This window comes from Armigeres subalbatus, chromosome 2 (genome assembly GCF_024139115.2).
Source record: "Armigeres subalbatus isolate Guangzhou_Male chromosome 2, GZ_Asu_2, whole genome shotgun sequence".
Lineage (NCBI taxonomy): Eukaryota > Metazoa > Arthropoda > Insecta > Diptera > Culicidae > Armigeres > Armigeres subalbatus.
The window spans coordinates 108266961-108279605 of record NC_085140.1 but is presented as its reverse complement, the minus strand read 5'-3'; the positions used below and the strand labels follow the sequence as shown (position 1 = coordinate 108279605).

At 36.3% G+C, this 12645-nt stretch overlaps 1 protein-coding gene across 4 annotated transcripts in view; it reads left to right on the top strand.

Moving 5' to 3' along the window:
* The window catches only part of LOC134210632 (UDP-N-acetylglucosamine--peptide N-acetylglucosaminyltransferase 110 kDa subunit), a 113162-nt gene that overhangs the window by 14101 nt on the left and 86416 nt on the right, over positions 1–12645 (top strand). For 3 of the 4 annotated variants that reach the window (XM_062686778.1, XM_062686777.1, XM_062686780.1), the window contains one exon: positions 6900–7182. In XM_062686778.1, coding sequence (XP_062542762.1) covers positions 6900–7182 — 283 coding nt within the window. Of the gene's footprint in view, positions 1–6503; positions 6760–6899; positions 7183–12645 lie in introns of those variants that run through there. The other variant, XM_062686779.1, reaches the window with a different exon arrangement.

Here is a 12645-nt window from a genome sequence, read left to right as displayed (position 1 = left end):
CCTTGAACATAGGCTCTGCTGCCCGCAAGTTTTTTGAAGCGATTGTAAATAGAAATTTTTTTTTCTCAAATTAAAAACAGAATCACAACTACTCAACACGGTTTCTTCAAGGGTCGTTTTACTACCACGAATCTGCTTGAATTTGTTCAATACTCGTTGGAAGCAATGGATAAAGGTAACCATGTAGAGGCTCTATACACAGTAAAGTAAAGTAAGTTTCAGTAAAGCATTTGATCGCGTTGAAATACCTTTTCTTCTTTTTAAATTAAAAAAAGATGGGATTTCATCCAGAACTCTGTAAATGGGTTGAATCATATTTGACTGATCGCGTTTTAGTAGTGAAATACAATGCAAAAAAATCTTTTCCTGTTCGTGTCACCTCTGGAGTTCCACAGGGCTCGCACCACTATATTCTTAAAAAAAATCAAGGTTTTGATGTATGCCAACGATATTAAACTATATTTACAAATAAGAAATTCTGAAGATTTCATCGCTTTTAAAAATGATATTATTTTATTCAATACATTGTCTAACACCTAAATGTGAAAAAAAAAACGTTACTATATTGCTTTCAGTAGAAAAAGAAATAATCAAAATATGGTTATTACTTTAGATCAGCGGTTCTCAACCTGGGGTTTCGTTGACCTCAGGGGGTACCTCGGACAAGAATGCGTAACGGCGGATATATTACAATTGAGGGAGTTAGAAGTAGAGGGGTGTAAGTGACGTTTTGCTCAAAATTGAGTTGACTACAGCAAAAAACGATTTGGTTCTTGAGCTTTGCGGCAAAATGTTGATACAGTTTGTACGATGTTTATAAAAAATGTGAAAATTCACAGAAAAATAGTATTTTTTAAACTTCCGTACAATTTGTAGGAAGCGAAAAAATATTGAAAAACTTTGCCCCCATTTTTCTCAAAACTAACTTTTTGTCACTTACACCCCTTTGCGTTTGACCCCCTCAATTCCAATCAAATTTATTGATATATTTGGATAATCGTGATTTTTTTTATTTCAATGCTTTGTCTTTTTCAAATTGTGCATGGCGATTACTCAATCAAAGCCTATTGAATCCTGCTTTCCAAACCAGCACAGTGTATGAAGGGCTGTGCGACAAAAGATCAAAAGGACAAAACGTTGCATGAACAAAAATATCTTCAATGCAATCTACCTATTCGAAACAAAATATTGAATGAAATATATTAACAACATGCTTCTGAACTAAAATTTAGAGTCTGAAGGTACGAAATCCTCAGTTGTTTCGTTGCAAAAGAATTGGAAGCATCTTTCTACACTTCTCGGAAGCCTTCATCCAAACAGCTTGAAGCCTCCTTTCAAGAGGTTCGGAAGCCTTTTTTCAAGAGGTCCGAAAGCCTCATTCCAAGAGGTTCGGAAGTCTCCTTCAAGAAGTTTAAAATCCTCCTTTAAAGTGGCTCGAAAGCCGCCTTTCAAGAGGCTTGGAAGCTTCCCTTCGAGTGGTTCGGAAGCCTCTTTACAAGAGGCGCGGAAGCCTCCCTTCAATTCCTTTTTCAAGATGCTTGAATCTTACTTTCAAAAGGCTCAGAGGCGTCCTTTCAAGATGCTCAGAAGCCTCATCTTCAGTGACTCGAAAGCCGCCTTTCAAGAGGCTCTGAAGCCTTTCTTCAAGATGCGCGGAAGCCTTCTTTTAAGAGGCTCGGAAGCCTCCCTTTAATAGTTTAATAATTTAACATTAGTCGATGTCGGTGATATTCGCCAGAAAATTAGATACAAAGCGTATGGAATGTACTCTTCAGGCTATATTCAGCGTAAATCTATCGATTCATGTGTATCATATTGCTTTGGTTTCGTTAGAATATTGCAAATGAAACTACGAAACAACAATAAACGAAATTAGGCACCGTAATTACTCTCATATGCCTAATTTCGCGCACAAAGCGAAAATCTAAATAAACACACTTGTCATTAGACGAGTTTGTACTATTCCATTTAATTCCACTACTTTATTGCACCTTTGATAGATACGTATTTTGACCTCAACAGTAAGGCCGTCTTGAGTGTCTCATACTTGACTCGACCTTGTCGAAACAAGTGAATACATTCCACTAAAATCTTTTAAAAAAAATCTTACAAAATATATAAAATTTCACACTTTCTAAAAGTAATGACGAATAAACTGCCGTTCTACGCAATATTGTCCCATGTTACCTTTGATGAAAAATCTCAAACTCGAGTCAATTTGTCCCACTGAAAACATTAGGTTGTTGTTTGATGATAACTGAGACTGAAAACCGTTTAAATAAGTAGTGATTCGTTTCATGTACTGGAAAGTGTTGCCTACGCTCATAACATCAAAAAAATTTGTTAAATTTAAAGATCCAATCGATTTGTGGGACAACTTGACTCGAGTTTGGATTTTTTCATCAAAGGTAACATGGGACATTTATGCGTAGAACGGCAGTAAACATATCCAACAGAGCATAATGAATACAAATATTTCCAAAAAGTAGTCACTTTTGTACAGTAAAATCATTTGTTTACTTAGGTTCTGCGTCCCTGCACAAGGCCAGGGTGGCCACTGAACCGGGAGAACCGGGAATTTGATAGAACCGGGAAAAACCGGGAAATAACCGGGAATTTCGTTGACACTGAGTTATTCTTATATTTTTACTTGATATATACCGATTTCTCGTATTTTCTTAAATTTGTTTTCTAGGAACTATTATGGGTCAAAAGGTTCCAATTTTGATGCGTATTTTGAATGAGTTTTGTTTTTGAGTTCGTTTATTTGGTAGGCCCAAGCGTGTATAACAATTTACGCAGCAACAGCTTTTTTTTTAGATATGGACAATCGATATCAAAATGAGTTTTACTATAATAGTGTTTTATAGGAACTATGATAAGGATGCGTGTTGTTGAGATTTTTGTTATCTCAGTATTTAATAATGTACCGGATTTCAGTAATTAATAAAATTTTGATTTTTGGTATAAAATATTGGAAATCTCAGGACCTAAATATATTAGGAATCACTTTTTAATTCCACGATTTTCACAATAATATTATTCTTCTCAAAAGAACAAGATTTATTCCGGATATCAGAATTTCGATTCCAAAATTATTTTGCTATGTCAGTTATTTCCGTTAAATCGATTTAAAAAAATCTGTCTGTTCTCATTTTATATATTTTCAACATTTGAAATCTATTCATTGCTTTCGGAGTATTTTCACAGTTTAAAAATTTTTGGGTGGTATTTGAATACCAAATCTTGAATTTGAGTTGCATAATGTTCATTAAAGCACCCATTTCGTTGGTATGGAGAATTAGGCCGTTTTATTACTCAAAGACGAACTGTATTACCAGGTATTAGGAATTGCAAAAAATACATTTTGAAGAAATTATTTTAAAGTTGCAGAGATTTTAGAACTTTGGAAATTCGTCATTGCAAAATGAAGACACTTTTTTTGCAATTCTGAATCCATCTAAATTTGTTTCGATAAGTTTTCCAAATCCATCTGAATTTGTTTCGATAAGTTTTCCAAATAAAATCCAAAGAATTTGTCAAGGAAACTCTTTAGAATTCCTGAGGAAATTCCGAAGAATTTCCCAAAAAAACAGCCAAAATAATACCGGAAAAATACCGGACTTAGTTTAAAAGGATTTCCTGAGGAAATTTAAAAGAAAATAAGAAAATCTCAAAGAGGTTTCAAAGAATTTCCAGAGGAAATTTTCCGAAAAAAATCCAAAGAATTTGTCGAGGAAATTCCGAAAAATTTCTCGAAAAATTCCCGAAGAATTTCCTGAGGAAATTTTGGGGATTTTCCCGAAGAAAATTTAAAAAAAAATCTAAGGAATTTCGAAAACTTGCCGAGGAAATTCTGGAGATCGCTGAAGAACTTCCCAAAAAACATTTTCAAAAAAATGTGAAGATTTTTTTTAAGGAAACTTTCGAAAAATATCCCGTAGATATTTCGAAGACTTTCTACATGAAAATTCGAAAAAAAAAATGCTGGAGAAATTCCGAAGGATTTGACAAAAAAATGCGGTTGAAAATTCCGAAGATTTTTTTTAGAATTTTCCAATAAATTTCCCGAGGGGGCTCCGAAGAATTTTCCGATGAGATTTCGAAGAATTCCCTTAAAATAATTGGGATAGTTTTGATATTTTAACAAAATTTAGTAAATAAAATCCTGGAAAATCCTTAAAAAAATTTGTTCAATCAAATGTTAAAAAAATCAAATGTTAAGTAAAAGTATTGCCACGCCGATTTATGCCGCCGACTAAAATTAATCTCGACTTGACGCCGATAACCCCGCCGTCGTGATTTCTGGATCTTTATGTCGAAGTTATTTTTCATTATTAGCAAAGACACATTATGTAATAATTTTAATGAGGTTTATCAACCAATAAAATATAATATTTTTAGAGCATGAGGTATACATTTTTGAATAAAGTTTCTGTGAGAGCAGTTGGCTTATTTTTTCTGATAGTTCAGTTTTAACACGAATTTGTCCAATGCATCCAAAAACCTATTCGTTGATCATATCCCATTTTTGATGCACCACATGTGGGGAAGTTTGTATATGTGAACCGGGAAAACCGGGAAAAAACCGGGAATTTGAAAATGGAAATTGAGTGGCCACCCTGCAAGGCGGTCGAAGGGAGGATCAAGTTAAAATATTTTTATTTGGTGTACTAAACTAGGTTCAAATTGAAAAAAATAAACAATTTTTAGATGCGCCTTTATTAGTTTACTTAGTTAAGATTATAAAAACTGTAAATATTGGGTGGATTCGAAATTGGGAATTCCGTGCAATTTGGATAATTTTTGTAATTCAGATAAACTCAACATATTGAAGATAAATCGGAAAAGTCGGGTTAATGAGAAAATTAACAAAAACAAAAACATAAATTCTAATTAGCCTAATAAACCAATGACATTAATCTGACAAATCATCTGCTACAAATGTTTAACAAAATATGTATTAGTAGTCTTCGTGGGGTCCTCCTTAGCCGTGTGGTAAGACGCGCGACTACAAAGCAAACTGTAAATATAAGATAATGAAAAAAATGTTCCATAAAACTAGGAGGCACTGTAGATCGAAATGAGGTGATTGTTTCTTCCTTTCAACTGAAACTCATATTTATCCTGGTTTGTCCATTTAAATAAAGCGTTAATTATATTGTTTTTAATTTCTGTATTTATCAGGTAAATGTTAGTCACCTTTAATGTTTTATGTTTCTCCCCCAATTTTTGTCGTCGTCGATGGTGAACAACCCCTATGTATTGAACAACATTTTTTGTCGTCGTGTGCATTTTGTAAGGCAGCACAATGAAAGTCCCATTTCATTCATTGAACATTTTTTAAAGTACTCACTGTCTACTTTTCACTACTATTCTTTTCTTATATCTTCATTTTTTTTAAATTACCGTTTATTTAGAAGGCTCATTTGCCGTGAAGCGTAACGGGGTCGAAATCATGCTTTTCAAATACAGTTTTTCATGATTCTTATACACTAATGTTCGTTTTAGGAAACCGAAAGACTCGCGGTTTGGTCGAGATTTTGAAAAATTCAATAAAGGGAAGGAATTTAGGGTGCCTAATTAATTACAATGCTGATGTTCACATAGCTGACATCCTTGGAGATGTTTCACATCTGTAACGGGACTAACAAACTATTTTTGGGAGACAACAACAAGAGGAAGACATTAACGACAGACATTGAAATGGACAACAAGAGGAAGACATTCGTAATGGGGTACGACATACAAGGGGACGGGCAGACTTTGATTACAGTCTAGCATCAGTAATTTTCAAAAATTGGTAAACAAGTAACATGTACTCAATATCAAGGCCCGCCAACACTTCCCTAATAAATAGACTTCGGTTGTTTTCCTCGGACTCGGAGATGTTCAGTTATTGCAGATCTGGGTCTACGATGCTTCTCGCACGCCCACACGACATGATCAATATCGTGATAATCTACCTCACAAATCTCGCTTAATTTTTCAAAAGGACCTAAGTAACATTTTTTTCATGAATTAATTTGAATACTGCAATCAATAGCTTTCATGCTGTTCTGTTGATTGCGCTATTCAAATAAATTCATGAAAAAAATATTACCAAATCACTTTGAAAGATTAAACGAAATGAAATGAACAGTTTCAAATCATGTAGCTTGATTGATCACACTTAAATTTTAACAAAAATAATAGTTTTAGTTTAAACAAATAACATTGACTTTTCGAAACTATTACAATCTTAATTTTAGAATAAACTAAATTCATGGAGAGTTCCAAAACGGTCTTGTAAATTTACAAATCGTGTGTTGCACCTTTATTTGTCCCTGAGCATTTGTGATGTTTGATCGGTATTTTTTCGATTATATTATGGGGTGCTTATCTTTCAGTCGTTTTACATCGCCAAACGCTACCAGTGTAAGTGTGGAACCATTAGGCAAGGCCGTACTCTCACACGCACGCCCGTTCCGTACTATCATCATCATCTCTCTGGTCTATGCCAGTCGACACACAGAGCACCAGATAGGAAGGAACAAGCTGCCTCGATTGGACGGTGGCCACCAACTAGGCAGGGCAAATAATATGGCGATTGACTTTCTTCCTTCCTTCACTAATGCAGTCGTGTAAATATTTTCGCGTGTTTCGTTGTTTGGAAAGTTGGAAAAAATAGGCAATCTTAATAGTGAATACGCGTACGCAAACCCGGGGTACACCCTGGCCTGTTAATATCGTGACTATTTGGTGTGATATTCTCTGAATGTGAGCTTCCTCATTGTGGCTACTCAGTGTTGTGTCGATAAAACCATCCAACAAAGATCCATAAATCTTGGTGCTAATTTGCGAAATTATCGCAACCGTGTTTTTTCTTTCTCCTTGTGTGATTGTCCGTCACGCGCCAGATAAGTCCGGCCGATTGTGGTGATAGTGCTATCGGAATCAGAAAACGCAGGAAAATTGAAGTGGTGCAGAAAATGCAGGGTCAAATTCCCGGCGCTCAGGCGGCGGCTCAGCCCTCGCCAGTGCCGCAGCAGATCCAGGTCCAACAACAGCAACAGCAGCAACCCCAGACGGTGGTTATTCAACAGCAGGCCCCGCAGCAGGCCATTCAGGTCCAGGTCCAGCAGCAGCAGGTCGTCCAGAACAGTGTCAAAATCGATCAGAACCAACAGTTGTCGTCAGTCGGTAAGTTTGCCTCTAACTAGTTTTATGTTTTTTCTAGTCTTACTAATGTAAGCATCGAGCCTTCCAAGCTGCGATTAGGTCATTTGTATCAGCGCTCGATAGAGTGTAAAATAGTTTTCTCCGTTCAAGAATCTTATGACGGGTGTTTGCGTCATAGCGTAAGCGTACGCTTAGCGGACCTAGTGGATTTTCAATGCTATTTCTCGTTATTATCAACTTCTAGACCAACAGAAAGTTGAACATCATTTTATTGTTGATTTTTCTTAATCATTTTCATGATTCTTCGTTTCTCATTTTTTATATATTTAATAACACCGCTACTACCTTCCTCTACATAGCCAATCTTTGTTAGAAGGGAAAATCGCGGATAAAAAATGGAATCGTAATACAGTGCTGCCCTGTTTTTGAGAATAAGCGTTATCCAATGGAAGTCTTATTTCTTCCAACGCATTTTTGTTTGATTTTGTTTAAATTAAAAGTGTCATTTTCGATTCGAGTGACTTTTTAAGTTCGACTTGTCGGAAATATTTTTCGGCAATTTATTAAATTTTTTTGCAAAATGTTTCAAAATTTCCTCGGTAAAATCTACGGAACATCTTGGGTAAATTCTTCTAGAACTTGGAATTCATTCAGAAAGTTCCATGTTTTTTTTAATTCTTCGGAATTTTCGCGGTGTAATGGGGTAAAGTGCTCAATAGTGGACCAACAATCAATAGTGGACCCTCTAGCCATTTTTTCATTATTACAGCACAATGTAAACATTCTGCTATGAAATTCCATCAGGAGAACCTACCTTACAGTCCTATGAATTGATTACATGCATTGGAATTACTATGGGAAGTAAAATTAGATGATTTTTTACAATTCTAAAAAAATAAACACGAGAGTGTCCATTATAGGGATATTTTGGGGGGTCCATAATAGGGAAGAAGAACGTCCTGAAACGGAACATAAAAATAAAATGAAGTGTCGAATATAGGGAATGGGTTGGTTCAAAAAATCGATTTTGCTCCATAGTGCTCATACGATTCTTTATCATGTTCTGAGTGTCCTCTGAAAATTTGAGCCCGTTTGGATTAAAACTGATTGAGCACAAGCGATTTCAAGTTTGCATGCAAATTAGTATGGGGAAATACTTTTTTTCAGTATACTGTAAATGACGCTTCCCCATTACGCGCAGGTTGAAAGAAAACCTACATAGCTAAAAGGAATACTCAACAGCTTTCACTCAGTGAAAACCGCATCTTGTTTAATCGTTTAAATAATTAGTAATCGAATTTAATCTATACCATGGTTTTCTGTAGCTAATTGCATAACTTCTCAACAGGCAACATTGCTGCTTGTGGCGCGAAAGATAGCACACACAAATTCAGGCTACTATGTTGCACTGCACATTTCAGTGATGCCCTTAAAGATGTTTAACGATCATGACTAAAGATTCGCAACCTGTATTAAAATCGATTAATAATTATTGGGGCGATTAATCCACATGCGGTTTTCGTTGGGTGAAAGCTGTTGAGTATTCCTTTTAGCTATGTAGGTTTTCTTTTAACCTGCGCTTAATGCGGAAGCGTCATTTACAGTATACTGAAAAAATAAATTTCCCCATACTAATTTGCATGCAAACTTGAAATCGCTTGTGCTAAATCATTTTTAATCCAAATGAGCTCAAATTTTCAGAGGACACTCAGAACATGATAAAGAATCGTATGAGCACTGTGGAGCAAAATCGATTTTTTGAACCACCCTAATAGGGAAGCAATTTCCTATTATGGACCCCCTTGGGGTCTACTATAGGGCAAATTCAGTCAGACTTCAAAATGTTAATTTGAACGAATAACGTCGTGTATTTGAGCATTTTGTGTATGTATCGTAAAGTGCCGGTCTAGGCAATTTTCGAATTGGAAATTGTCTCGAAGTCCCTGGGCATAAAAGTATCATCGTGTTAGCCTCATGATATACGAATGCAAAAATGGGTACTTGGCTTAGAAACCTCGCAGTTAATAACTGTGGAAGTGCTTAATGAACACTAAGCTGCGAGGCGGCTCTGTCCCAGTGTGAGGAAGTAATGCCAATAAGAAGAAGAAGATGATCATCTCATCTGTCTGCTTTCTACCGGGCAAACGCATTCGTTTAAAGAAGGCATTATTTCTAGATCAACATTTGAAAAGGGCGTAACAGCCAAAATTAATTCCTTCTGATAGTTCGTCTACATATATAGCTATATATGTGAGCATGAGCATGAGCATGATTGACCGCCCACGGTTGCTACTCTGTTATTGCCAGGTCAGCTATAATTACACAGAGAACCAACAGATGAAGTTTGGGACTAACATCATCTTCAATGTGTAAGAACTGGTGACCCAAAAATAAGCAATACCAGCGCCGGCCGTGTCCGAATGCAGGTCAATTAAGGAATGGGTAGGAAAATGTTGACATGATACTCGCTTTGATAGAAGCCGACGAGTCATCTGCACTTCCACGAGAAAACACTGGGATGTTGGATATATGGGGTAGGTATTGTGGCAGGGTTCGTTTTGGTAAACGGTATGCCGTGTATAGCGTGTAGTTTGATCAATTCAAAAGATAATCGAACGAACACTAATTATTTTAATTACCGACCGCACTAAGCAGAACAAAATTGTCGATGACCAGCGGATCTCTCTGCTAACCGCACAAAGCAGAACAATATCTTTGATGACCAGCCGATCGTTCTGCTTACTGACGCGAACTGCATCTTCACTTTCTAATTAGTTTACTCACCCGCACAGAGCAGAACAACATTTCGATGATCGGGCGATCGTTCTGCTAACCGCACAATATGTGGACGAAGAACCAGAAGGAATAAATTTTGACTGTTACGCCTTTTCACCTCGAGGGTAACATCATTATCGCACGTCACTAATGTTCCAAGATACTGCGTCGCGTCCGCATGTGCAACCTGTGCACTGCACAGGTAGCAATTTTGTCCCTAACATTTAAACTCTCAAAAGATTTCTTGTCATTCTTATACAAATACTTGGATCATGTGCTGCATTTGTCATATGTTTAGTACAAGTATAAATACATAATCGTAAAATATGCACGGAATTTTTACAGGCGACATGTGATATGAGGCAACCGAAATGCTACGATGGGGGCGCGTTATATTTTACTCCACGATACCGAAACGGCGACGCACCGCCACATGTTGTCCGACACGTGCACTTTCAGCAGAGAACGGTTTGCCATGCATCATACACGCATTATTTTGTATGTGTAGGTCATTCGCTTTAACCGCAATCGGCGATGTATAGGTAGCCAAAGCGTTCATCGTTTGCAGTGCACGGTTTGGTGCCGATGCAGAAAAGCTCATCGGTTTGGTGCCTACCGAGTAGGTAACCCATACCGCTTCGAACAGCGCATGCGCGTTTGGTTGAAGAGCGCGCAATCGGAACAAAATAGAAAAAGAAAAGAGGCGGTGATTAAATGAATTTTCTGCTCTCTCAAAGCGTTCCATGGCGAAAGTCCGGGTTTGAATAAGCACATTGGATCACAAGCGTTTTAATATTGGGATTATGGCTTATGATGAATTTTTTCGTCAAATCCAATATCCAAAAGCTATTCGTATACCATGTAGACAACTTAGCGGGTAGATTAGCGGTAGAAATTAATGAAAAATTGCATGATCAGATGTGTACGCTGATGGAGGGAAGTACACATCTAAAAATGTTCGACATCTGTCCACGTGGTATGAAAACAGCCCTTCGGAAAAAAAAGATTCATCTAAGAAATAAACTAAAATAGAATAATTAATAATTGAGTAACGTTTAGATTACAGATATGTTCCGATTTTATCACGTTCCGATTTTATCACGTTCCGATTTTATCACGCTCCGATTTCGTCAACAAAATTATTCCGTTTTTATCAACAAGAAAATTCAATCATTTTTAAAATAAACTAACTTGGATTAGTTTTATGTTCAATGTTGTAGTTATAATATTTCAAGCACTAACGGTAATAAGACCGTAACTAACAAGAGAGGATTCTTTTCACCGACTTCCCCTCATCGAAATAAAAGTGATAAGGGTTTATTTGCCCTTAAGTCGAAGCAAAATTCTTCACACAACCAAAGACAGTTCTTTATGGGTTTTTGCAGTAGAGCAACAGAGCGGAGGAGATGGCGGCCATGTTTCACTCAAACTCTGACAGATAGCAATGGAGTTTTACATAGGAGGTAAGAGCAGAATTTGCTTCGACTTCGCGAATTACTTTAGGACGAAGGATTACATTGGTATATATATAACTGAAAAATCGTTGAAATACTTTTTCGGATGTACTAGGCCGTCCAAACTATTCTGGAGTACATATCCTTGAATGCATCAAGAAATATGTCTACAAAAAAAATGTCCTAAGCTGAGATATATGCCCAAAAATATTTATGTGATCATAAGACATAAACAAATCGCCTGCTTTGAGCGTGTTTACAGCAGCATACAAGGAGTTAACTTTCTCAAATCAATGTGGCGAACGGCTTATTCCGATTTTGTCACTGTTCTGATTTTATCAACTGAAACTCACGGACAGTGTTTATAAAAACGGAACATATCTGTATAAGCTTCATTGCAGAGCCCCATTTTTCTGATATGTATGGCATGCTAATTACAAATGTGTGATAAGAAAATTATTTTGAGCTTTTTAGTGGCATGTCTTCACTTGTCATAAGACGAGTTAGTACAATCCCATTGAATTCCACCACTTAATTGTATCTTGACAGATACGTATTTCGACCTCAAATGTAAGGCCGTCTTCAGTGTCTCGTACTTGACTCGACTCGACAAGTCGAGTCAAGTACGAGACACTGAAGACGGCCTTACATTTGAGGTCGAAATACGTATCTGTCAAGATACAATTAAGTGGTGGAATTCAATGGGATTGTACTAACTCGTCTTATGACAAGTACAAATGTGTATTACCTGTCTAATCATTTATTTAAATTGTATGAACACATAATTATTATTACTTGTCTCATTCTACGAAATAACTTGAATTAAAATTAAAAGATACCGTTTCATTGAATAGCTGTCTTATTTGTCATATTGAAAAGCATTATGATTCTCAGATTAGTTTGTTTTTCAATTATACCCACTTTCACTTTAAGTTTAGTTTGAGCTTAATTCGAAAAATAAGATGTAGCTTAGAAGCAGATAGACGAAACATATGGGAAAAACGGTTGAAGATAGATCGTTCATATTGGATGTGTCATTTCAAATCCCTTTTTCAGATCAGGTTTTTTTTTCTCAAAATATTTAACTTTGATACGGGAAGCACGAACAATTATCAACTCGTGTAATTTACATGATTGAATGCTTAACATTTTTAACAAATATAATTTTTAAAAAAGTATTACCGACGCGTGCTTACTCGTAATTTTAATGCTGATACATTGACAACTACATCAAACAACTGAAAACCGAAATACA